The following is a 23,323-nucleotide window of genomic DNA, read 5'->3' as shown; positions in this document are numbered from 1 at the left end:
AGTGGGACTAATGTTCAGAATTATGTATATTTCAATGCAAGGAGTATTGCAGGATATGTGATGAGCTCAGGGCATGGGTCAGCATGTAGGATTATGACATTGTAGCCATTAGTGAGACCTTTTTGCAGGAGGGGCAGGACTGGCTGCTCAGTATTTCTCTAGATGTGATAGAGCAGGAAGGGTTAAGGTGGAAGGGGTCATTACTAGTTAGGGAAAATATCACAGCTGTGCTCAGGCAGGATAGAGTGGAGATCTCATCTATTGAGGCGGTATGGGTGGAACTGAGGAATAAGAAATCGATGACCACGTTAATGGGATTGTATTATAGACCATCCAACAGTCCACAGGAACTAGAGGAACAAAGGATCATAAGGTTGTGATAGGAGGGGATTTTAACTTTCCACATATTGACTTAGTTGCCAGTGGTGTAGTGGCATCAGCATCAGACTTTGAGGCAAATAGGCCCGGGTTTGAATCCAGCCAGCTCCTTGCACGCTTTGCAACTGTGCTGGGTTGAGTGTCAAACTAGCAACTCGGCCTCATAAAAAATCAGTCAAATGCAATGGAAATAGCAAAAATGCGGCCCAATACGCCGGAAGGCGTGAAAAGGAACAACAATATTGATTGGGACTCCCATACTGTAGAAGGGCTGGGTGGGATAGAGTTTGTCAAGTATGTTCAGGAAAGTTTCCTTAATCAATTCATAGAAGTGTAATTGAGAGAGAGTGTGATACCAGATCTGTCAGGGAATGAGACAGGGCAAGTGTCAGATGTCTGTGTAGGGGTACACTTTGCACCTAGTGATCATAATGTCATTAGTTTCAAAATAACTATGCAAAAAGTTGGTCTGGCCTCAGGTTGAGATTCTAAATTGGGAAAAAGTCCAATTTTGATGCTACCAGAAGGGATCTGGCAAGTGTGAATTGGGACAGGCTGTTTTCTGGCAAAGGTGTACTTGGTGAGTGGGAAGTCTACAAAAGTGAAATTTCGGGAGAACCGAGTTTATATGTTTCAAAATAAAAATCAAGGATAACAATTTTAGGGAACCTTGGTTTTCAATAGATATTGAGGACCTGGTTAAGAAAAAGGAGGTGTATAGCAGCTACAGGCGAGAGTGGCAAATAAGATACTTGAGGATTATAAGGAATGCAAGAGAACTCTTAAGAAAGAAATCAGGAGAGCTAAAAAAAGGCATGAGGTTGCTGTTGCAGACAAGGTGAAGGAGCATCCCAAGGACTTCTACAGATTTACAATATTAAGAACAAAACAGTAGCAAGGGGCATAATTGGTCTTCTGGAAGATCAGAGTAGTCTTCTGTGCATGGAACTGAAAGAAAGGGGGGAGATCTTGAACAGGTTTTTATGCATCTGTCTTTACTCGGCAGAGAGACACATCTATAGAAGCGAGGCAAAGCAGCAGTGAGGTCATGGGCCATATACGGATCAGAGAGGAGGAGGTGTTCATTGTCTTGAGAAAAATTAGGGTCGATAAATCCCCAGGACCTGATATTGTGTTCCCTCGGACCATGTAGGAGGCTATTGCAGAAATTACAGGGGCCCTAGCACAGATATTTAAAACATGCTTAACTACAGGAGGGTAGGAGGATAGCTAAGGTTGTTCCATTGTTTAGGAAAAGCTCTAAGAATAAGTCAGGAAATGATAGGCTAGTGAGACTGACATTAGTAGTGGGCAAGTTATTGGAAGGGATTCTAAGAGATCAGCTATTTTTTTCAGAAAGTTACCAGGAAAGTTAATGAAGGCAAATCAGTGGATGTTTTCTACCTGAACTTTAGCAAGGTATTTGACAAGGTTCTGCATGGGAGGTTGGTCAAGAAGGTTCAGTCACTTGGCATTCAAGATGAGGTAGTAAAATAAATTAGACATTTGCTTCGTGGGAGAAGCTGGAGGGTGAAAGTAGACAGTTGCTTCTGGGAATGGAGGCCTGTGTGCTGCAGGGATCAATAGGTGGTTGCTTTTTGTCATTTATATCAATGACCTGAATGATAAAGTGGCGAACACCAAGATTGGGGGTGTAGTGGATAGTGGGGAAGACTATCAAAGCTTGCATCAGGATCTGGATCAGCTGGAAAAATAGACTGAAAAATAGCAGAAGGAAATTATTGCAGACAAGTGTCAGATGTTGCACTTTGTGAGGACAAACCAAGGCAGGACTTACACAGTGAGTGGTAGGGTACTGAGGAGTGCAGTAGAACAGGGGGAGTGGGAACATAAATTCATGATTCCTTGAAAGTGGCATCACAGGTAGCTAGGGTCAAAAAGAAAAGCTTTTGGCACATTGGCCTTCATAAATCAAAGTAGTGAGTACAGGAGTTGGGATATTACATTGAAGTTGTGAAGCCGAATCTGGAGTACTGTGCGCTGTTTCTGTCATCTACCTATAGGAAAGATCTCAATAAGATTAAAAGAGTGTAAGAAAAATTTACAAGGATGTCGCCAAGACTTGAAGACCTGAGTTATCAGGAAAGGTTGAATAGTTTATGATTTATGTCCTAGAGCCTAGAAAAATGTGGGGAGAATGAGGGAAAGGGTAGGGGGGTAGGGTGGAAGATGGTATCAGAGAACCATAGGAATGTGTTATAGGCTGCTTACAAAACTTCTCAACATCCTACTTTGAATTATTCTCACCACTGTCTATGGCCTGTATTTTTTCTTTAAGCTATTTATTTCTGAATTGTCTTAATGAATTAATGATTGCATAGTCTTCTGAAGGACTCAGCGGACTTAACTCTTGAGCATGCAGGTACAGCACCTTTAAGCAGATGAAGGTACATCACCATGGCCAGAAGAGAGAGAAGCCAGAAGGACTCCAGACCAGGGTGAGACGCAGAGGAATAGGACTGCCTCTACCCAGAATTTTGTTGGCAAACATGCAATTGCTGGAGAACAAAACATAGGACCTAAGAACAAGGTTGCTGTATCGGAGAGAAAAGGGGAATTGCTGTGTTCTGTGTTTCATGGAGACTTGGCTCATTCCGGACACAGCAGATGAATCAGTAAGAATTGAAGGCTTCTTGATACATAGAATGGGCTGAACTGCTTATCAGAGAAGGGAAGAGGTGGCGGTCTGTATTTCATGCTAAACTCTTTGTGGTGCCTAGACGGGACGGTTTGTCATACTCTTGTTCCCCAGACCTGGAACATCTAATGTTTAAATCCCGACTGTTCTACTTATCAAGAGATTTCTCCTCTGTGATCCTGACTGCAGCTTACGTACTGCCAAAAGCTGATGTTAATCAAGCACTCGAGTTACTGAATGCTGCCAAACAAGAAACAGGCCATCCCAGCACATTTCAGATCATAGTCAGGGACTCCAATCCGGCTTGTTTGAAGAAATCTCTGTCCAATCATCATCAGCAGTTAACATGCAGCACTAGGGATCCCAACAAATTATACTACTGCTACTAAACAATAAAGAATTCCTACCGTTTCATGCCCAGACCGCATTTCACAAAATCTGATCACTTGACTGTCCTTCCACCCACATACAGGCAGAGGCTAAAGAGTAAGGCTTCAGAGATAAGGACAACAAAGAGGTAGCTACGGGATGCAGAGGAATGGATACAGGATTCCTTTGAGTCGGTGGACTGGGCATGTTCGAGGAGTCATCAGAGGATCTGAATGAATACATCACAGTTCTTATGGACTTTGTGAAAACAGTTGTAGACGAGTGTGTCCCCATAGAATCATCCAGAGTCTTCCCCAACCAGAAGCCCTTGCTAAACCATGAGATTTGCAATCTGCAAATGGTCAGATCAGTGACATTTATGTCTGGCAACCAAGTTAGATACAAGAGGTTAAGGGTACAATCTCTGAAAAGTCATCAGATGTGCGAATTGGCAATTCCAGACCAAACTTGAATAACTGAAGGATGCCCGACAGCTGTGGCAGGGCTTGAATGCTATTACCTCTTACAAAAGAAACCAAGCATCATCGGTGACATCAAAGGCTTTGCTCCCAGATGAACTCAATGCCTTCTGTGCTGACTTTGACCATCAAAACATGAAGGCACTTTCACAAACTTCCAGATCCCCCAATGACCCTGTGATTTTTGTCTCTGAGGCTGATGTGAGAATATCCTTCGGGAGGGTGTACCCACAGAAAGCATCTGACCCATATAAGGTACCTGGTCAAGTACAAAAGACCCATACAGATCAATTGGCTGGAGGGTTCACCAATATCTTTAACCTTTTGCTTCAACAGTCTGATATACCTGCCTGCTTCAAGCAGGCTTGAACTATACCGGTGTCTAAGAAGAATGTGGTAACCTGCCTCAAAGATTTGAGAGGTTGGTGATGAAACATATAATCCCCAACCTGAGAAGTAACTTAGATCTGGTCCAATTTGCCTACTAGCACATCAGGTCCATAGCAAATTATACATTTCATGGGCTAGTCACTCAACACTGGAATACTTGAACAGCAAAGGTACATACATCAGGATATCCTTTATTGACTACAGCTTGATATTCAATACTATCATCCCTCAAACCTAATCAAAAAGTTTCAAAACCTTGCCCTTGATACCTCCTTGTACAACTGGATCCTCCATTTCCTCAGTTGCAGACTCCAGTCTGTTTGGATTGGCAACAACATCTCCTCCACGATCTCCATCAACACGGTGCACCACAAGGCTGTGTGCTTAGCCCCCTGCTCTACTCGCTTTACACTTATGACTGTGAGCACAGCTCAATGGCATATTTAAGTTTGCTGACAACACCACTGTCATTGGTGAAATCAAAGGTGGGGGTGAATCAACATATAAAAGGGAGACTGGAAATCTGGCTGAGTGGTGCCAAAACGACAACCTCTCACTCAGTGTGGGCAAGACCAAGGAGCTGATTATTGACTTCAAGAGGAAGAAACTGGAGGTCCATGAGCCAGTCCTCATCAGGGAGTTAGAGGTGGAGAGGGTCAGCCTTCGGTGTTATCATTTCAGGGGACCTGTCCTGGGCCCAGCTCATTAAGTGCAGTAACAAAGAAAGCATGGCAGCCCCTCTACTTCCTTAGGAGTTTACAAAGATTCAGTATGATATCTAAAACTTCCATTGCAGAGGAGACCCTGGAATGGAAGTATCAATGCCCGTGAACAGAAAATCCAATAAAAACAAGTGGATATGGCCCAGTCCATCATGGGTAAAGCCCCCCTCACCATTATGCCCATCTGCATGAAGCACTGTCGCAGAAAAGCAATGTACATACTCAAGGATTCACCCACCATGGCCCTGCTCTCTTCTCACAGCTGTCATCAGAAAAAAGATACAGGAGCCTCAAGACCCACACTACCACATTCAGTCGCAGTTATTACCCCCAAACATTAATCTCTTGATGGAGTGGAGATAACTTCATTCACCCCATCACTGAACTGTTACACAACCTAACCACTCGATTTCAAGTACTCTGAATCTCATGTTCTCAATAGTTATTGTTTATTTATTTATTTTTGTTTATTTTTTTCTTTTGTATTTGTATAGTTCGGTGTCTTTTGCATATTGGTTGTTTGTCCAACCTGTTGGTGTAGTCTTTCACTGATTCTATTATGTTTCTTTAATTTACTGCGTATGCCTGCAAGAGCACGGATTTCAGGGTTGTACATAGTGACATATATGTACGTCAATAAAATATTTACTTTGAACTTTAAACTCTTATAGAGTTATGCAAAATTATGAGGGGTATAGATTGGGTAAATGCAAGCAGGCTTTTTCCACTGAGGTTGGGGAGGGTAAGTCTGGAACTATAGGTCATGGGTTAAGGGTAAAAGGTGAAATATTTAAGGGAAGCATGAGGTGGCTCTTCTTCACTCTGAGTGTGGTGAGGGTGTGGGACTCCCAGCAGAATTGGTGGATTCATGTGCAATTTCAATATTTAAATGAAATTTGGATATGTACATGTGTGGGAATGGTCGGAAGGTTATGGTTCCGGTGCAGGTTGATGAAACTAGGCAGATTGATAGCTTGGCATGGATTAGAGGGGCCAAAGGGCCACTTTCTGTGCTGTAGTGTTCTCTGATTCTATGATTCCTGAAGGCATCTTCAGCTGTCTGGAAACTTCGTTTGTTTGGGAGATGAGCAGCTCTTGTGAATTTTTGTGACATTAATCTATGCAGATTATCCCCTACTTTAATCTTTAAATACAAAATAGGAAGTAGGTATCCACAAATTTCCACTTTTAAAGGCCTCAGGAAAACACCAGGAAATTAACTTACAGAAGACCATAAAACCATAAGACATAGAAGCAGAATTAGACCATTTGGCCTGTGGAGTCTGCTCTGTTATTTCATCATGGCCGATCCATTTTCTCTCTCAGCCCCAGTCTCCTGCCTTCTCCCTGTATCCCTTCATGCCCTGACTAATCAGGAATCTATCAACCTCTGCCTGAAATATACCCAATGACAGCCTTCACAGCCACCCGTGACAACGAATTACACAAATTCACCACTCTCTGGCTAAAGAAGTTCCTTATCATCTCCATTTTAAAAGAACACCCCTCTATTCTGAGGCTGTCTGTCTGGCCGTAGACTCTCCCATCCTCTCCATATGCACTCTATCAAGGCCTTTCAACATTCAATAAGTTTGAATTTGGTCACTCCTCATTCTTGTGAATTCCAGTGAATACGGGCCAGAACTATCAAATGCTCTTCATACAACAAGCTGTTCAATTCTGCAATCATCCTGAACCCATTCCAGGTTCAGCACATCCTTTCTTAGATAAGGGGCCCAAAACTGCTCAGAATACTCCAAATGAGGCCTCACCAGTTCTTTATCAAGCCTCAACATTATATCTTTGCTTTTATCCTCAAGTGCTCCTGAAGTAAATGCTAACATCGCATTTGCCTTCCTCACCTCCAACTCCACCTGTAAATTAACCTTTCGTGAATCCTCTGAGGACGCCCAAGTCCCTTTGTGCCCCAGATTTCTGAATTTTCTCTCCATTTAGAAAATAATCTCCCCTTTTATTTCTTCTATCAAAGTGCATGACCATACAACTCCCACACTGTATTCCGTGTGTCAGTTCTTTACCTATTCTCCTAATCTGTCTAAATCCTCCTGTAGATTCTCTACTTCCTCAAAACTACTTGCCCCTCCACCTATCTTTGTATCTTCTGCGAACTTTACAACAAGGCTATCGGTTCCATCATCCAAGTCGTTGATATATAACATAAAAATAAGCGGTCCTAACATAGACTCCTGTGGAACACCACTAGACAGCAGCAGTCAACCAGAAAAGGCTCCCTTTATCCCCATTCTTTGCCTCTCCTGCCAATCAGCTACTGTTTTATCCATGCCAGACTCTTTCCTGTAATATCATGGACTCTTAACTTGTTATGTAGTTTCATGTGTGGCACCTTGCTAAAAGTATTCTGAAAATCCAAGTGCATAGCATCCACTAATTCTCCTTTGTCTATCCTGCTTGCTATTTCTTCAAAGAATTCCAACAGATTTGTCAGGCTGTCATAGTCCGGTCCGAGAAGTTCATATTCCGGTTCACGGTCCGGTCCATCGACCCTTGGTCCAGGTTTTCCTATCTACCCTGTTTCTGTCCTTGTTGAGCTAATTGAGGCAGCTGATGCTCGTTGGGGCTGGCTGCATAAATACCTCCAGAGACCCAAGCGTGGCTGCTGGATTGTTCTCGTCCTTACTCCTTGTATCCCTTCCCCTGCCTTCTGTTTCCTCGCCTGAAGCCCTGCCTTGTCTTGCCGGTAACTCTCGCCTCACCTGAAGTTCTCGTCTTGCCTTGCCTTGTCTTGCTGTCTGGTCCTGGAGCCACCCTGTACCTAGCTCCTTTCCTGTCCCTTGACTCTGCCCAGGTAAACCAGGCCATCTTGCCGTTACCTGGGGTTGGTTCTGTCCCTTCCTGTCTGTTGCCTCTGTTGGGTGGTGGTCCGCACCCTGCCCAGGTGATCTGCGCCCTGCCCAGGAGGAGCCAAGCCTCGCCTCAAGTCTCAAGTCTCCAGCCTCAGCCTCGCCTCGTCTCCAGCCTCGCCTCAAGTCTCCAGCCTTCAGCCTCGCCTCAAGTCTCCAGCCTCCAGCCTCGCCTCGCCTTAAGTCTCCAGCCTCACCTCGCCTCGCCTCGTCTCCAGCCTCGCCTCAAGTCTCCAGCCTTCAGCCTCGCCTCAAGTCTCCAGCCTCCAGCCTCGCCTCGCCTTAAGTCTCCAGCCTCACCTCGCCTCGCCTCGTCTCCAGCCTCGCCTCGTCTCCAAACTCGCCTCGCCTCAAGTCTCCAGCCTCCAGCCTCGCCTCGCCTCAAGTCTCCAGCCTCCAGCCTCGCCTCGCCTCCAGCCTCGCCTCAAGTCTCCAGCCTCGCCTCAAGTCTCCAGCCTCGCCTCGTCTCCAACCTCGCCTCGCCTCAAGTCTCCAGCCTCCAGCCTCACCTCGCCTCATCTCCAGCCTCGCCTCAAGTCTCCAGCCTCGCCTCGCCTCATCTCCAGCCTCGCCTCAAGTCTCCAGCCTCGCCTCGTCTCCAACCTCGCCTCGCCTCAAGTCTCCAGCCTCCAGCCTCACCTCGCCTCCAGCCTCGCCTCGCCTCAAGTCTCCAGCCTCCAGCCTCGCCTCGCCTCCAGCCTCGCCTCGCTTCAAGTCTCCAGCCTCACCTCGCCTCAAGTCTCCAACCTCACCTCACCTCGTCTCCAGCCTCGCCTCGCCTCCAGCCTCGCCTCGCCTCCAGTCTCCAGCCTCGCCTCAAGTCTCCAGCCTCGCCTCACGTCTCCAGCCTCTAGCCTCGCCTCATCTACAGCCTCCAGCCTCGCCTCTAGTCTCAAGCCTCCAGCCGCGCCTCTAGTCTCAAGTCACCAGCCTCCTGCCAAGCCTTGCCTCGTCTCTTGCCTAGCCTCGAGCCTGTAGACTCCAGCCTCTAGCCTCTAGCCTCTTGCCAAGCCAAGCCAAGTCTCTAGCCTCTAGCCTCAAGCTTCAAGCTTGTAGATTTCTGCCTCATCCTGCCTGCCTGCCAACCCTCGTCCTTGCCTAGTTCTGGGGTCCAAGCCAGAGGCAAGACCCAGGTACTGGATCCTTGTCCAGTCTCTGGCTCGGAGTCCAAGCCCGGGCTCCTAGCTCTCTTGGTCAGTCCTGTTTCGGGTTCCTGGTTTTCCTGTCCATGTCCTTGCCATCGCCCTGTATCCTAGTCCTGTCCCTAGTACTTCAGTATCTGTGTCTTGCACTTGGGTCCGTTCCCAGCCACCACCTTATGACACAGGCAAGATTTTCCCTTGAGGAAACCATGCTGACTATGTTCTATTTTATCATGCACTTCGAAGTACCTGAAACCACATCCTTAACAATCAATTCCAACATCTTCCCATCCATTGAAGTTAGACTAACTGACTTCAGTAGAGTGACATTTATAATTTTCCAGTCTTCCAGAAACATTCCAGAATCTAATTGTTCTTGATAGATCATTACTAATGCCTCCACAGTCTCTTCACCCACCTTTTTCATAACCCTGGAGTGTACACCATCTGGTCCAGGTGACTTATCTACCTTCAGACCTTTCAGTTTCCCAAGAACCTTCTCCCTAATAATGGGAACTTCACCCATTTCTGACCCCTGACACTTATGAACTTCCACCATGCTACTAGTCTCTTCCACAGTGAAAAGCAATGAAAATTACTTATTCAGTTCATCCACCATTTGCTTGTCCCCCATTACTACCTCTCCAGCATCGCTTTCCAGCGGACTGATATCTACTCTCACCTCTCTTTTACACTTTTAGCATCCTCTTTAAAATTATTGGCTACCTTACTTTCGTATTCCATCTTTACCTTCTTAATGACTTTTTCAGTTGCCCTTTGTCGGTTTTTCAAAACTTCCCAGTCTCTAACTTCCCACACGTCTGTCAGCTTTCCTTTAGAATACTTCTTCCTCTTTGGTATGTATATGTCCTGTGCCTTCTGAATTGCTTCCAGAAATTACAGCCATTGCCACTCTGCTGTCATCCCTGCCAGTGTCCTTTTCCAATCAATTCTGGCCATCTCTTCTCTCTTGTCTCTGTAATTCCCTTTACTCCACTGTAACTCTGATGCATCTGACTTCAGTTTCTCCTCAAGTTTCAAGGTGAATTCAATCATATTATGATCACTTTTCCCCAAGGATTCTTCCACCTTAAGCTGTCTAATCAATTCTGGTTCATTAGCCAACAACCAATCCAGAGTATCTGATTCCCTAGTGGGCTCAATCACAAGCTGCTCTAAAAAGCCATCTTGCAGAAATTCTAGAAATTCCCCTTCTTGGGATCCAACACCAACCTGACCTTGCCAATCTACTTGGATATTGAAATCCCCCATGATTATGGTAACATTGCGCTTTAGATATGCATTTTCTACCTCCCATTGTAATTTGCAGACCATGCCCTTACCACTGTTTGGGGGTCTATATATAACTCCCTTTAGGGTTTTTTCACCCTTGCAGTTCCTTAGCTCTACCCACAATGATTCAACACCTTCCAAACCTTTGTCACATCTTTCTAATGATTTCCTATCTGATAGAACCTTAACGTTTTATTCTCATTTGAGAAGATCATCCAAGCATGTTGAATAGCAGGAGAAATCTCAAAGAAGTTCCCTTATTATGGGTGTAGCAACTCATGTTACATGAGGTTAGTAAGCACAGACTGGGAGCAATATTATGCATGATTGAAAATCAAGCTGAAAGCTGGTACATCTGCTCCTAGAAATACATAGAAAAATAGAAAACCTACAGCACAATACAGGCCCTTCGGCCCACAAAGTTGTGCCGAACATGTCCCTACCTTAGAAATTACTAGACTTACGTATAGCCCTCTATTTTTCTAAGCTCCATGTACCTATCCAAAGGTCTCTTAAAAGACTCTATCGTATCCACCTCCACCACCGTTGCCGGCAGCCCATTCCACGCACTCACCACTCTGAGTAAAAAACTTACCCTTGACAACTCCTCTGTACCTGCGCCCCATCACTTTAAACCTGTGTCCTCTTGTGCCAACCATTTCAACCCCGGGAAAAAGCCTCTGACTATCCACATGATCAATGCCTCTCATCATCTTATACACCTCTATCAGGTCACCTCTCATCCTCTGTTGCTCCAAGGACAAAAGGCCGAGTTCACACAACCTATTCTCATAAGGCATGCTCCCCAATCCAGACAACATCACTGTAAATTTCCGCTGCACCCTTTCTATGGCTTCCACATATTGCTGTAGTGAGGCGACCAGAAGTGAGCACAGTACTCCAAGTGAGGTCTGACCAGGGTCCTTTTTAGCTGCAACATTACCTCTCGGCTCTTAAATTCAATTCCATGATTGATGAAGGCCAATACACCATATGCCTTATTAACCACAGAGTCAACCTGCACAGCTGCTTTCAGCATCCTATGGACTCAGACCCCAAGACCCCTCTGATCCTCCACACTGCCAAGAGTCTTACCATTAATGCTATATTCTGCCATCATATTTGACCTACCAAAATGAACCACTTCACACTTATCTGGGTTGAACTCCATCTGCCACTTCTCAGCCCAGTTTTGCATCCTATCAATGTCCCGCTGTAAGAGTCACTGTTCTATAATTTCCTGGGCTATTTCTACTCCCTTTCTGCTGCCTCTCACTCTGCTGCCTGCTGGATATGGTGGTCTTTTTAAACCTTTTGCGCTCTTTTGGCTGACATCACGCGCCTGCGCAGTCTTGCCTCTCTTTTACCCCAAGTGGTAAAAACTGCCTTGGCTCCAAAAATCAGCCGTTCACTCGCAGCCTTCTTGCTCCGAATCAAAAACATGCACAATATTCAATAAGATCATAGATACACAAGAGATTGAAGATGCTGAAATTTGGAGCAGAAAATGAGTCAAGAAGGAGGAAGGAAATGGTTGATGTTTCATGTTGAAACTCTGCTTCGGGAACCCTTTCTTGACAGCCTAGGCAAAGCTGAAATTATTGAAAGGGAAGAAGAAAAGTCCTTGTTGACTAGAGTCACACCTTGTCCAAAGGAAAATGATTATGGTTATTGGAGGTCATTCATCACTGTTCCTGGAGGTGTTTAGCCAGGAACAGAGAAGCCTCAGTATCAATTTAACCTCAGCTACTTTTCAAAAAATGACAGATCTTTGCCAACAGTCAAATCCATGGCTGTGATTTAAAAGTTTTCAAACATATTCAGACTCCATTAAAACCAGATGCACATGATTTAAAGCAACACAGAAAAAAATATGCAGAATAATAAAATTACTTCACACCCATTAAATGCTAATAAATTGTATCACCTGATATTTTGTTTCCACCAGAAGTCATTATAACATGCCTACAAGATGAGTTTCCTTTCCTGCTCCGAGAAAAACGTCTTTATCTAACAGCCGCTGTTTGTTTGGTCTTATACCTTAGTGGTGTTTTTTTCGAGACACAGGTGAGAAGTATTTTATTAGATTTTGAGATTTATTGTTACATTGTGTTCTAAAGTGTACATAAGTAACAATATCATATTGATAGTTATTGTCCACATAGTTAATATTGCCTATTTAACTGGATGCAGAATTCACCAGACTCACTTCTCTCATTCCTTCTGTTTATAGATGACTAGTGTGGAAATGCTTTCCTTAAAGAAAGTAATAGTGATCACCCTTTTTCTAGCTTGTATAGTTTGACAGTAGCACACTGTTAAATTGGAGCACCCACATGATCATCTCCCCTGAAATAATCTACAAAAACTTTCCATTTTGCTCAATACTTTGGATATTCTACAGAGCCCATGTGGAGCGAATGGAACTCGTGTTGGTAGCTACAACGGGCAGTGTGGATATAACAAAGTGAGAGGCCTGTCTCTGTGTTGCACAATTCTATTATTCACTAATCCCATTTCATCACATTGGATAGTACCACCCACTCTATGTGACCAAGTTTCCTTTTCCTTCTGATGTTGGCATGAATTCTATTAATATCTATCTAATGGTTGACTTGAAATTGAGGCAGCATCTCTAGGAAGAGGTACAGTCGATGTTTCAGGCCGAGTCCCTTCGTCAGCACTAACTGAAAGAAGAGCTAGTAAGAGATTTGAAAGTGGGAGGGTGAGGGTGAGATCCGAAATGATAGGAGAAGACAGGAGGGGAGGGGTGGATTTTAGAGCTGGAGAAGAGAAAGGATCAGGGGACAGGAGGCCTGGGGAGAGACAGAAGCGGGGAGGGGAGCCCAGAGGGTGGAGAGCAGGCAAGGAGTTATAGTGAGAGGGACAGAGGGAGAAAAGAGAGAGAGAGAGAGAAAAAAAGGGGGAATAAAAAATATATAAAATAAATAAATAAGGGATGGGGTGTGAAGGGGAGGTGGGGCATTAGCGGATGTTAGAGAAGTCAATGTTCATGCCATCAGGTTGGAGGCTACCCAGACAGAATATAAGGTGTTCTTCCTCCAACCTGAATGTGGCTTCATCTGTACAGTAGAGGAGGCCGTAGATGGACATGTCAGAATGGCAATGGGATGTGGAATTAAAATGTGTGGCCACTGGGAGATCCTGCTTTCTCTGGCGGACAGAGCATAGGTCCTACGCTCCTTATATTCCGTCTGGGTAGCCTCCAACCTGATGGCATTAGCATTGACTTCTCAAACTTCTGCTAATGCCCCACCTCCCCCTCATACCCCATCCGTTATTTGTTTATTTATATACACACATTCTTTTTGTCTCCCTCCTTTTTCTCCCTCTTTCCCTCTCACTGTACCCATTGCCCATCCTCTGGGCTTCCCCCCTCCTCCTTTTCTTTCTCCCTAGGCCTATGATCCCCTCATATCCCTTTTGCCAATCACCTGTCCAGCTCTTGGCTCCATCCCTCCTCCTCCTGTCTTCTCCTGTCATTTCAGATCTCCCCCTCCCCCTCCCCCTCCCACTTTCAAATCTCTTACTAACTCTTCTTTCAGTTCATCCTGATGAAGGGTCTCGGCCCGAAACGTCGACTGTACCTCTTCCTAGAGATGCTGCCTGGCCTGCTGTGTTCACAGGCAACTTTTATGTGTGTTGCTTGAAATATGCAGATTTCCTCGTGTTTATGACTTGAAATTGAGTCCACCCATCTTTAATGCTCTAAAATTCACCCTTTTTAGTGTCTCTGAAGATTCTCAGTCATCCTGGTCATTGTATATCAAGCAGTAGTAAATCAAGACATCTCCACAACAGTTCACACCTCCATTGATGGAAAGATAAGACTAATGACCCTCTCATTACCTCTACGACTCTGAACAACCCTCATGTGATTGCTATACCTTTAAACAACTCACAAAGTTTATAAACTGGAAAACTAGGCACCATGAATTAGAACTGAAGAAGCCTCTTGGATGAGTCATGAAATGTCTTCTGGACAACACAGCAAGTCCATTTACCTTGATTTACAGCTGCTTGATCTCCCTTTCAGTGTAACTGTTTAGCTCAGTTTCAACTAGAATCTGCTGTTTATTGGATGATAAAAATGAAGACAACTTCAGTTATGTTTCTTTCCTAAAAAATCCTGTTGCGAAGATTTTGTGGCAACAGGATTTTGAATGGGATGATGGGAAGGAAGCAGAGGGAGATGAGCCAAACTGCAAGTTCCCTGCTATTGCTAAGTAATAGAAGATAACATTGTACCTAGTAGGAGAGGGGTATATGGGAGTTACAATAATGACAGAACAGGTTAAGAAAAGTGTCACTTACCTACTTTAACTTCATTCACTCAGATCTACTGTTGAATGTCGTTCCTATATCCCACCCAATTTTCAGAATCTACATAAAATCAGCAGTCTATTCTAAAGACGTTATTTCCCCACCTGGTTAAAATTTCCTCCAGTCTATCCTTTCCTTTTGCTCTCTGAGTCATTGCTCTCTTGTGGAGAAAGCTCCACCAAGATGTTTGTCTATGTTGAACTTGGTTAGAAAGAAGGTAGCAATTTATACGATGCTCTATTAAAGTGAATTCTGTTTATTCTATTTTAGGCTGGGATTTACTGGTTAAATTTAATAGATACTTTCTGCTTTGGATGGGGCTTACTTTTGATGGCTTTGTTGGAACTAATTGGTATATGCTGGATCTATGGTAAGTGCAGCAAAAACTAATTCGCCTGCAGGAATCACTAACTTGCATCACTAGGAATTAATTATATTGTGTGATTATCTCATGGCTATTCATGGACGTGCCTTTGGTACAATTTTTTTTTCCCAGAGCATTTTAAGCTTGAGAACCCTGTAACACAGATATACACACTTTCTCAATGCCAGACAAATATTGACCTATTTCTTTAAGAGTGCATCATCTGACATTGGAGACGTTAGGGTGTATTCTGGAGTTGGGGTATATAGCAAATGCTAATTTCAACAGCAGCCACTCTTCAGATTGAAATGTGGATTGCAGACTGCTTTTAAAAATGCAGCGCAGAACAGTGGGCTTCTCAGAACTGCAGCTTTGTGTCAATGGCAAACAAAAAAAAAGCACTTCACTTAGACCTCAGATGTCTGCATATGCACGAATGCATCCTAGAGTCAGTGGGGATTAACATCCATTTTGGGTGTTTAGAGTGTGGGTGTGAAGAAGAAAAAAGTGAAAATTGTATGTAATTCAAAGGAAGCACTGTAGGTACATTGTAATTATAGAATGGTCCTGTTGTTATCTTTGATCTTTAGCATGTAAAATGTCATGTAATATTGAGTCAAGGAGGCCTCTTCTTCCAGGAGTGTCTACTTATGAAATCTGCTGATTGTTTGCTGAATAATCACTTCTATATCCACTAGCTTCAGTGTCTCTTTGGTGACTTTGTTCACCACACAACAGGAGAAGTGCAGGAAGAAATTCCATGACCTTGTATATCAAGGCACATGTGCAACACTTTAAACTGAATCTCACTCATGTCTCTGATTGGTATCTGTTATTCATGTAGAACCCTAAGATAGCCAAGGTCAATGAGATGGCTTCAGTACAAGTTTCCTAAGTAAACCAGGTTCCCCAGAGCACACCATATTAGTTAACTGTGCTCCTCTGCTTTCATTGATTGGCAGGTGTGAACAGATTCATCGGTGACATTGAGATGATGAATGGGAAGAAAAGTTTCTTCTTCTGGATATGGTGGAAAGTGTGTTGGGCTTTGATTACACCAGTCATCCTGACAGTAAGAAGATTTTACATCCTGTGACTAATTAGTCAAGCTGCAAATACTCCACCTCATTCTATCCTGACTTTGTCTTGTGCAACTTTTTTATGCAGGTAGTCCTGGTCTGGTCAATAAACTCATTCACTTCTCTGAAATATGCATCAATTGATTATCCGAAATGGGCAACAATACTTGGATGGCTGATGATCGCATTCTGTCTGATGTGGATTCCTATAATCGCCATCTTAGAGATCACTGCTGCTGAAGGTGGCAATATTTACCAGGTAAGCAAGCCACTTCCAAAGCACGTTATTTCCAGTGATGCTGTGCATACACGAGTTCCTACCAACAAAGTTATAGATTCATAGAGCAAAAGATAGAAACAGGCCCTTCACTCCACTGAGTCCCTGCTGATTATCAAGTATCCATTTAATTTAATACTACATTAAACCCTTTTCATCACAACTCTTCCTTCAATTCTTCCACTTGTCTACACATTAGGGACAACTTACAGTGGCCAATTAACCTCTCAGCCTCCACACTTTAGGGATGTGGGAGAAAGCTGGAGCAGCTTGGGGAAGTTACTGTAGCCACAGAGAGTGGACAGACTCTACACAGTCAGTGCCCAGGAACCATGGTCGCCAGCGCACTGAGCTGGCTGCTCCACGAGCTCTTTCTCTCCTGCTCAATGATCTGAGCCACTTTCCACAAGTGCGTCACTTGCACAACTATATTTTGCTTTATTTTGTACTCCTAGGAGAAACAAGCTGATAACAGATGTAACAGAAAGCAATAATGAGCAGAGACACTGTAGAAACCAATTATATTTGACACTGTAGTGTACACACGTATTGGAATGCATAAGGATTGATGTAGAAGGGCATTGATGATGGATAAACTTGTCACAAGTAACATTTGCCTGACAACTTCCCTCTGTGGATTCTTGTGCCTTAGTTAATAGAGAGAAAAGTACTGGAATCCATCAGTATAAAGGGGGTGGTGTGTTCTGATCAAATGCTGAGGTGCATGGATATTGGGAGATATTTGGGTCAAAAGCTATTTTTTTCTGAAGAGTTCTGAATTTCAAAGTGTTCTTTGCCCAATCACACACATTGTTCCATCTGAAAGGAAAAGGTGGAGAGTAGGAATGTCATTTCCTAGTTTACCTCCCATTCATCCTGATTCTGAAATATATCCCCCACACTTTCTTACTGTTGTTCAAACCCAGAATGCCTTCCCCAACAATCCTTCAACAGTGGAGCTGTTCAGAAAGTTCACCAGTTCCACAATGTCAGGCTGGGGTAACTGAGAACAACTGATAATGTGATAACTCCTGAATTCATAATCCCAAACAGTCTTTTGGGAAGAGGTGGAGGAAAAAGTGTAAGGCTGGGTGGAGCAAAAAAGCAAAATCCCAACAGTGAGTCAAAGCAGAGAAAGTGGCAGCAAACCTGACCATATGGTGGGTGTAGGGATGTTCTCCGAGCAGGTGGAAATGAATTGTGCTGCAACAGCCCAGTCATAGAAAGGAATGCAAAGCAGAGTAGGCTCCTTTGACCTGGGAATGTGGTGGCAAAGGTTGGATACTGTCAGGGATGTGGTTACTCTACAGCCCCCTATCAACATCCCAGAACACGTAGCACTCTCCTCCATTACCAGCACCTGCTGATCAGTTAGACAGATGGAGGGAGGTGATGCAGCAACAAGCAATCTGCTGGAAGAGCTCAGAAGCAGCGAAAGAAAAATAGACGTTTCAGACTGAAATGCTGACAGTTCCTCACTCCCCCACAGATGCTGCCTGACCTTCAAGTTCCTCCAGCAGATAGTTTCTCCAGATTCCAGCATCTGCAGATCTTTGTGTCTCCAAAGGTGAAACGGAATGTGGATGGGGAGGAATATGGCAGAGTATGAACTGCCCCAAACATTATTCCATGAAAAGGGTCCCATTGTCATTTTATACGTACCTTTTGTTCTGCACTAGGAAACAAGTAGTGTGTCTAGTCGCAGTTGCAAGTTCATCAAGTTAACATCTCAGCTAGTAAAGATTATCTTGCTCATGACTGTACAGTTTGCGATCGCATGCCTTTCATTTACCTGGTCCTTTTCCCCCTTGTTTACTGTATGTTTCTGATTCCTTATCCCAGATATTATACGAGCAAGAAAGTCACAATTAACTTGTGGAAGACCATAACCAGAGTATTGTTTGGTTCTGGATACCATACTTCCAGAAAAAAGATCAAAGTTTGGAGGGGTTTCTGAACAGATGTACTAAAATGGAGAGACACGAAATTGCAGAGGCTGGAATTTGAAGCAACACAAAAGGGGCTGGAGGAACTCTGTTGGTTAGGCAGCATCTATGGAAGGAAAGTCACCAATTTACGTCAAGACCCTTCATATGGACAGAAAAGGGGAGGTAACCAACATAAAAGTTGGAGGGAAAGTGTCAAGCAAGAGCTGGCATGAATGACTCTCATATTTTCTTATGACAGAGAATGAGGCCATTCAGTACACTGAATCTCTGCTAGTTCTGTGAGCATTGCCATTCCTCCAATAATTCTCCTGTAACCTTCCCTCCTCCACCTTTCCAATTTATTGCCCCAAGATTCTTCCATTCACTCACACACTGGAGGCAATTTATAATGCCCTATTAACCTACCAATCCACACACTCCTGGGGTGCGGGAGAAAACTGGAGCACCCAGGAGATACCCATCTGCTCACAGAGGGAGCATGCATGGATCCCAGGCTATTTTAGTTGTGTGGATAGTCATTGAGATATAAGAGTCATAGCTTAGAAACAAACCCTTTGGCCCATCATGTCCATGTTGACCACTGATTATTTATCTACATTGATTCCATTATTAGCACATGGTCCACAGCCTTCTGTGTCTTGGCATTTCAAGTGCTTCTTCTTTCAGTATCTCCCCTATTCACTCCCTGAGATAAATAAACATTTTAAACTATCACTCTCGGGAAAGAACTTCTGTAGAGTGGAGAAAAAAGTACCCAAACAGTAATAGCAATTCTATCTCTCTGTTTATCTAACATGTAAAAGGTGTGACAGATACAATATAGTTCTTACACTATGTTCAAATTCACTTCTGAATTAACAACTCCTTGATCATTTTATTTTTTTTCCACAGAGAGTATTAACCTGTCTCAAACCAACTTCTGACTGGGGTCCATACTTGAAAGAACACAGAGGGCAACGATATGAAAACCAAACAGATCCTAGCTTATTACAACTCCATTCACGTATTTCTCATGCTCTTCTGCTCAAACCTAGATAATGGGTGGCTTTGACCCTCTACAAAGGAAAAAATTCACTTTCAGGTCCAAGGAGATCCATTCCTTTCAAACCAGGCAACTGGCAGCCTCACCAGGAATCCTTGATGGATGTGCTACAAATGGACTGGATTTTTTTCAGTGGAAGGGGGTGAATATTTGGGGGTCTAAGGCAAGGGAGCAGGGGATGTAATCTCACCATCTCATGGAATTGACTGAAGCCATTATCCCCATATCACATAACCTGCTGAGATAAATCCAGGCCTCCACAAGCATCACAGCAGAATTCCTAAACATGTTCCACCATAAGTACCCATGCCTCTCCTTCAACATAACCCTACCCTGTAGCACCTCATCCCACCCCACCATGTCCCGAACCTTTCATTTCACTGGTGAATTTTTTTTTTCCTCTCCAAAATCTACAAAACTACCTAAGGGGTGTCATTAATTACAAAACGATGACTCATTCATAGGTATTTGTCTTTAATCTTTCAAGTTGTTGACTTGCATTGAAAGATTTTTGACTTCTGTATTGCTACTAATTTATTTATATAGAATTATCTTAAATAAATTATTTTAATTGAGCAAGAATATGGTGAAAAGCTACTAATGAGTAAGGATAGGATGTAGTTCCTTTTTTAAATGGTTACTATGATAAGCAGTGATCAGACTCAATTGTACATGGATGCCCAAATCTTAAAGTTTCACATCAAACAAACTAGAACATTTTACTGAACACGTTCTCTCTTTAGCTTCATTCCCATCCAGTTATGAGAAACTTTGACCTTTCTCAAGTTAAAACTTTGAAACATATTCAAGAACAGTTCATTCAACAGGTCAGTTTGGTGAAAACTATTTTAAAACTGCAGATGCTGAAACTGTGAGATAAAAAGAGAAGTGCTGGTACTCTCAGTAGTTCGGAAAGAGAGCAGAGTTAAGGTTACAGATAGAAGACTCTTCATCAGAAATGGAAGTATTTAAAAAGAAAAAGTGGGAGTGAGAGGGAGAGGGAGGATGTCTCTGGTAGGGTAAAAGTGAGGTGACTAATGGGGATAAGCTGTAAACAAGGTTATCTGGTCAATGGGTGAATGTGAGCTGAGAAAGACAACATAGACAAAAGATTGCAGAACTTACAAAATGCAGAGCAGGGAGCCATGTCCAGGTTGGACATATTCTCCACTCCACAGAGAGAGAAAAGGGAAAAATGAAGAATCTGAGCAAATACAGATAGATAGATAGATAGATATACTTTATTGATCCCGAGAAAAATTAGGTTTCGTTACAGCCGCACCAACCAAGAATAGAGCGCAAATATAGCAATACAAAAACCACAAACAATTAAACAACAATATGCAAACTATGCCAGATGGAAATAAGTCCAGGACCGGCCTATTGGCTCAGGGTGTCTGACCCTCCACGGGTGGAGCTGCAAAGTTCGATGGCCACAGGCAGGAACAACCTCCCATGATGCCCAGTGTTGTATCTCGGTGGAATATGGCCAGAGTCCAACAGCAACAAGTTCAATATCCGTTCTACAAACACATTCCTGGATCATAATATGACCCGGATTGCACCATCCATTGTTAATCAGAACAGTAAGCCCCCAACTCCTGTGCGCTTACCGCTCTCAGTGCACTTCCGGTCAGCCCGAACAGTCTGGAAGCCATCCATGGAAAAGTTTTGATCGAGTATGTCCTCGTGCAGCCCCAGTAAAACACATAACACTGCACTCCCGAAATGTTCTCTCCCGAAGTATCAGAGAAGGATGACTGAAAGGCTGAGAAAGGCATTATTTTCACTCAAGTGGTAGAGTTAAACATTTAGCATAGTAAATTACAACATACCCAGATGAAGGGTGAGGTGCCGGTCCTCAAGATTGTGGTTGTAATCATCAAACTCCTCTTTGCCACCATAACCTTTGTTCCAAACGATGGCCCCTTTCACTATTCTCAGAACTCTGGAGTCATAGAGTCATACAGCATAGAAACAGGTCATTTAGCCCTACTCATCCATGCTAACCAGGGTGCTTATCTTATCTAGTTCAAATTGTCTGTATTTGGTCCATATCCCTCTACCTTACCTTTCCATTTACCTTTTAAACGTTGTAATCCTACTTCCCTGTATCACGTCCTCTGGCAGCTCACCACTATCTGTGTGAAGAAGTTGCCCCTCAGATCTCTTTTAATTCTTTCCCTCTCACTTTGAACTGCTGCCTCCATTTTTATCATTTAATGTCTGAATTGTCTTGTATTTAATAGCTCTTAAGAGTTTAACTTGCCTTGAGTAGTAACAGCTGATCTTATAATTTTGAACATGATGTATGCAATACAACAAGGGTCACCGAGTTACAGTTGTAGAAAGACCAAATAAGCAAGCAACTGAATTTGAAGACAGGGCCTCTAATCTGCTCCATTTGTGTAGGAGATAGTTATAAAAAGATATAATATAACCATCTTGTGATCACATCTCGAATTTACATATATACTCATCTAACATAACAACCATAAACGTATCTTCATAGAGTCACTGAGATGAAAAGCCTTTTAATTCACCTTGTTTTTGCCAACTTTTTGTCTATCACTCTATCCTATTTGCACACATTAGGTCCATATCCTTATACACTTTGCCTATTTAAATGTCTGTCTAAATATTTCTTAAACTGTTATCTGATTCCATCACCTCCTCTGGCAGAGATCCAGATATCCGTCACTCTGTGTAAAACACGTACCCCTCAGGTACCCTTTAAAACGCCCTGATCCCACTTTATGACATCCCTATCATGGGAAAATTGATGGAAGAACAAGTCCTGGTCAACCGCTCATGACAATCATGAGTTAAGTCAAGGGACAGACAGAGAAAAGTTTGCAAGAGTTTATTAGAACTTCTCAGATTAAAGACCATGATCACCCATATCAAGAAGCCTGTCAAAATCGAGGGGTCTGTGAGTTGGTTACATTTACTGTACCAGTTCCCAGACCCATCTGTCTACATGGTATTGCATCACCTGAAATCATGTACCTTTAATAGGCGGACCCTCAGGATCGAGAACGACTGTCTTCTGACTCTAGTAGTTCGGCTTCTCAGGGGACGAAGGTGCCAATGAAAGACCCATGGACTCAACTATAGATGGGGCAGAATGGGTGGGTGGAGCACCTCTTCCATCATTTACACCTGTGTGATCCTGACGTAGAGCAGATTATGTGTAGATTCTCAATACTCTCTTGAATACTTCTTCTTGACCTTAATTGGTCTTGAGCCAAGAAGTGCCAGGACTCGGCAGGAATGTTGTAACTTTTTAAGAGGCTTTGAGCATTGTCTTCATTATTTCTTTCCATCCTTGAAAGAGCTTGCAATACAGGGCCTGTTTGTGTCTTTGGTGTTGGGCGTGCAAACAAGTCCGCTGGGGAAGTCGGAGCCTGACGTCTGCAAGTCAGAGTCTGCTGGAGGCTTGGCTTGGGGGTTAAAGGACTACCTGCGTTTTGCTGTTGTTTTCTTGCTTGTTGTGTTCCATTTGGTCCTGCTGAGCATTGTGGGCATGCCATGTTGGCACTGGAATGTGTGGTGACACTTGTGGACTGCCTCCAGCATACCCTCAACATGTTTTACTGTATGTTTTGATGTACACAAGATAAATAAGTGTGAATCTGAAATTTTAAAGCTCGAATCATTGTAATCTGGCCAACACGCTCAGTGCTGGAGGTGGTGACCTGTAAGAGGTTACAATTAATCTTCCAGTGATATTGGAGGCTGTTGTAGAGGCAGCATAGGTGGTATTTTTCAATGCACTGATGTGTCCATGTAGATTAAATCTAAAATCTAGATATATACTGTAGGATGGCAGGAATCGCTGCTGTGCGGTAGACTTGGTGTTTTGTGATGAGTCTGAGTTCAGGATCTTCAAATACTCTTTTTCTCGACCAATCAGGAGCTGTGCTGGCACAAATGAAGTTGGTGAAGATATTA

At 43.5% G+C, this 23,323-nt stretch overlaps 1 protein-coding gene across 1 annotated transcript in view; it reads left to right on the top strand.

Moving 5' to 3' along the window:
- The window catches only part of LOC134352535 (sodium- and chloride-dependent neutral and basic amino acid transporter B(0+)-like), a 73,452-nt gene extending 53,762 nt beyond the window's left edge, over positions 1-19,690 (top strand). Inside the window, exons 10-14 of the mRNA XM_063059797.1 lie at positions 12,263-12,381; positions 14,929-15,028; positions 15,985-16,094; positions 16,190-16,360; positions 19,219-19,690. Coding sequence (XP_062915867.1) covers positions 12,263-12,381; positions 14,929-15,028; positions 15,985-16,094; positions 16,190-16,360; positions 19,219-19,365 — 647 coding nt within the window. The 3' untranslated portion in view covers positions 19,366-19,690. The remainder of the gene's footprint in view (positions 1-12,262; positions 12,382-14,928; positions 15,029-15,984; positions 16,095-16,189; positions 16,361-19,218) is intronic.
- The last annotated feature ends 3,633 nt before the right edge of the window (positions 19,691-23,323 follow it).

This window comes from Mobula hypostoma, chromosome 10 (assembly GCF_963921235.1).
Source record: "Mobula hypostoma chromosome 10, sMobHyp1.1, whole genome shotgun sequence".
NCBI lineage: Eukaryota > Metazoa > Chordata > Chondrichthyes > Myliobatiformes > Myliobatidae > Mobula > Mobula hypostoma.
This window is presented reverse-complemented; position numbering and strand designations above follow the sequence as displayed.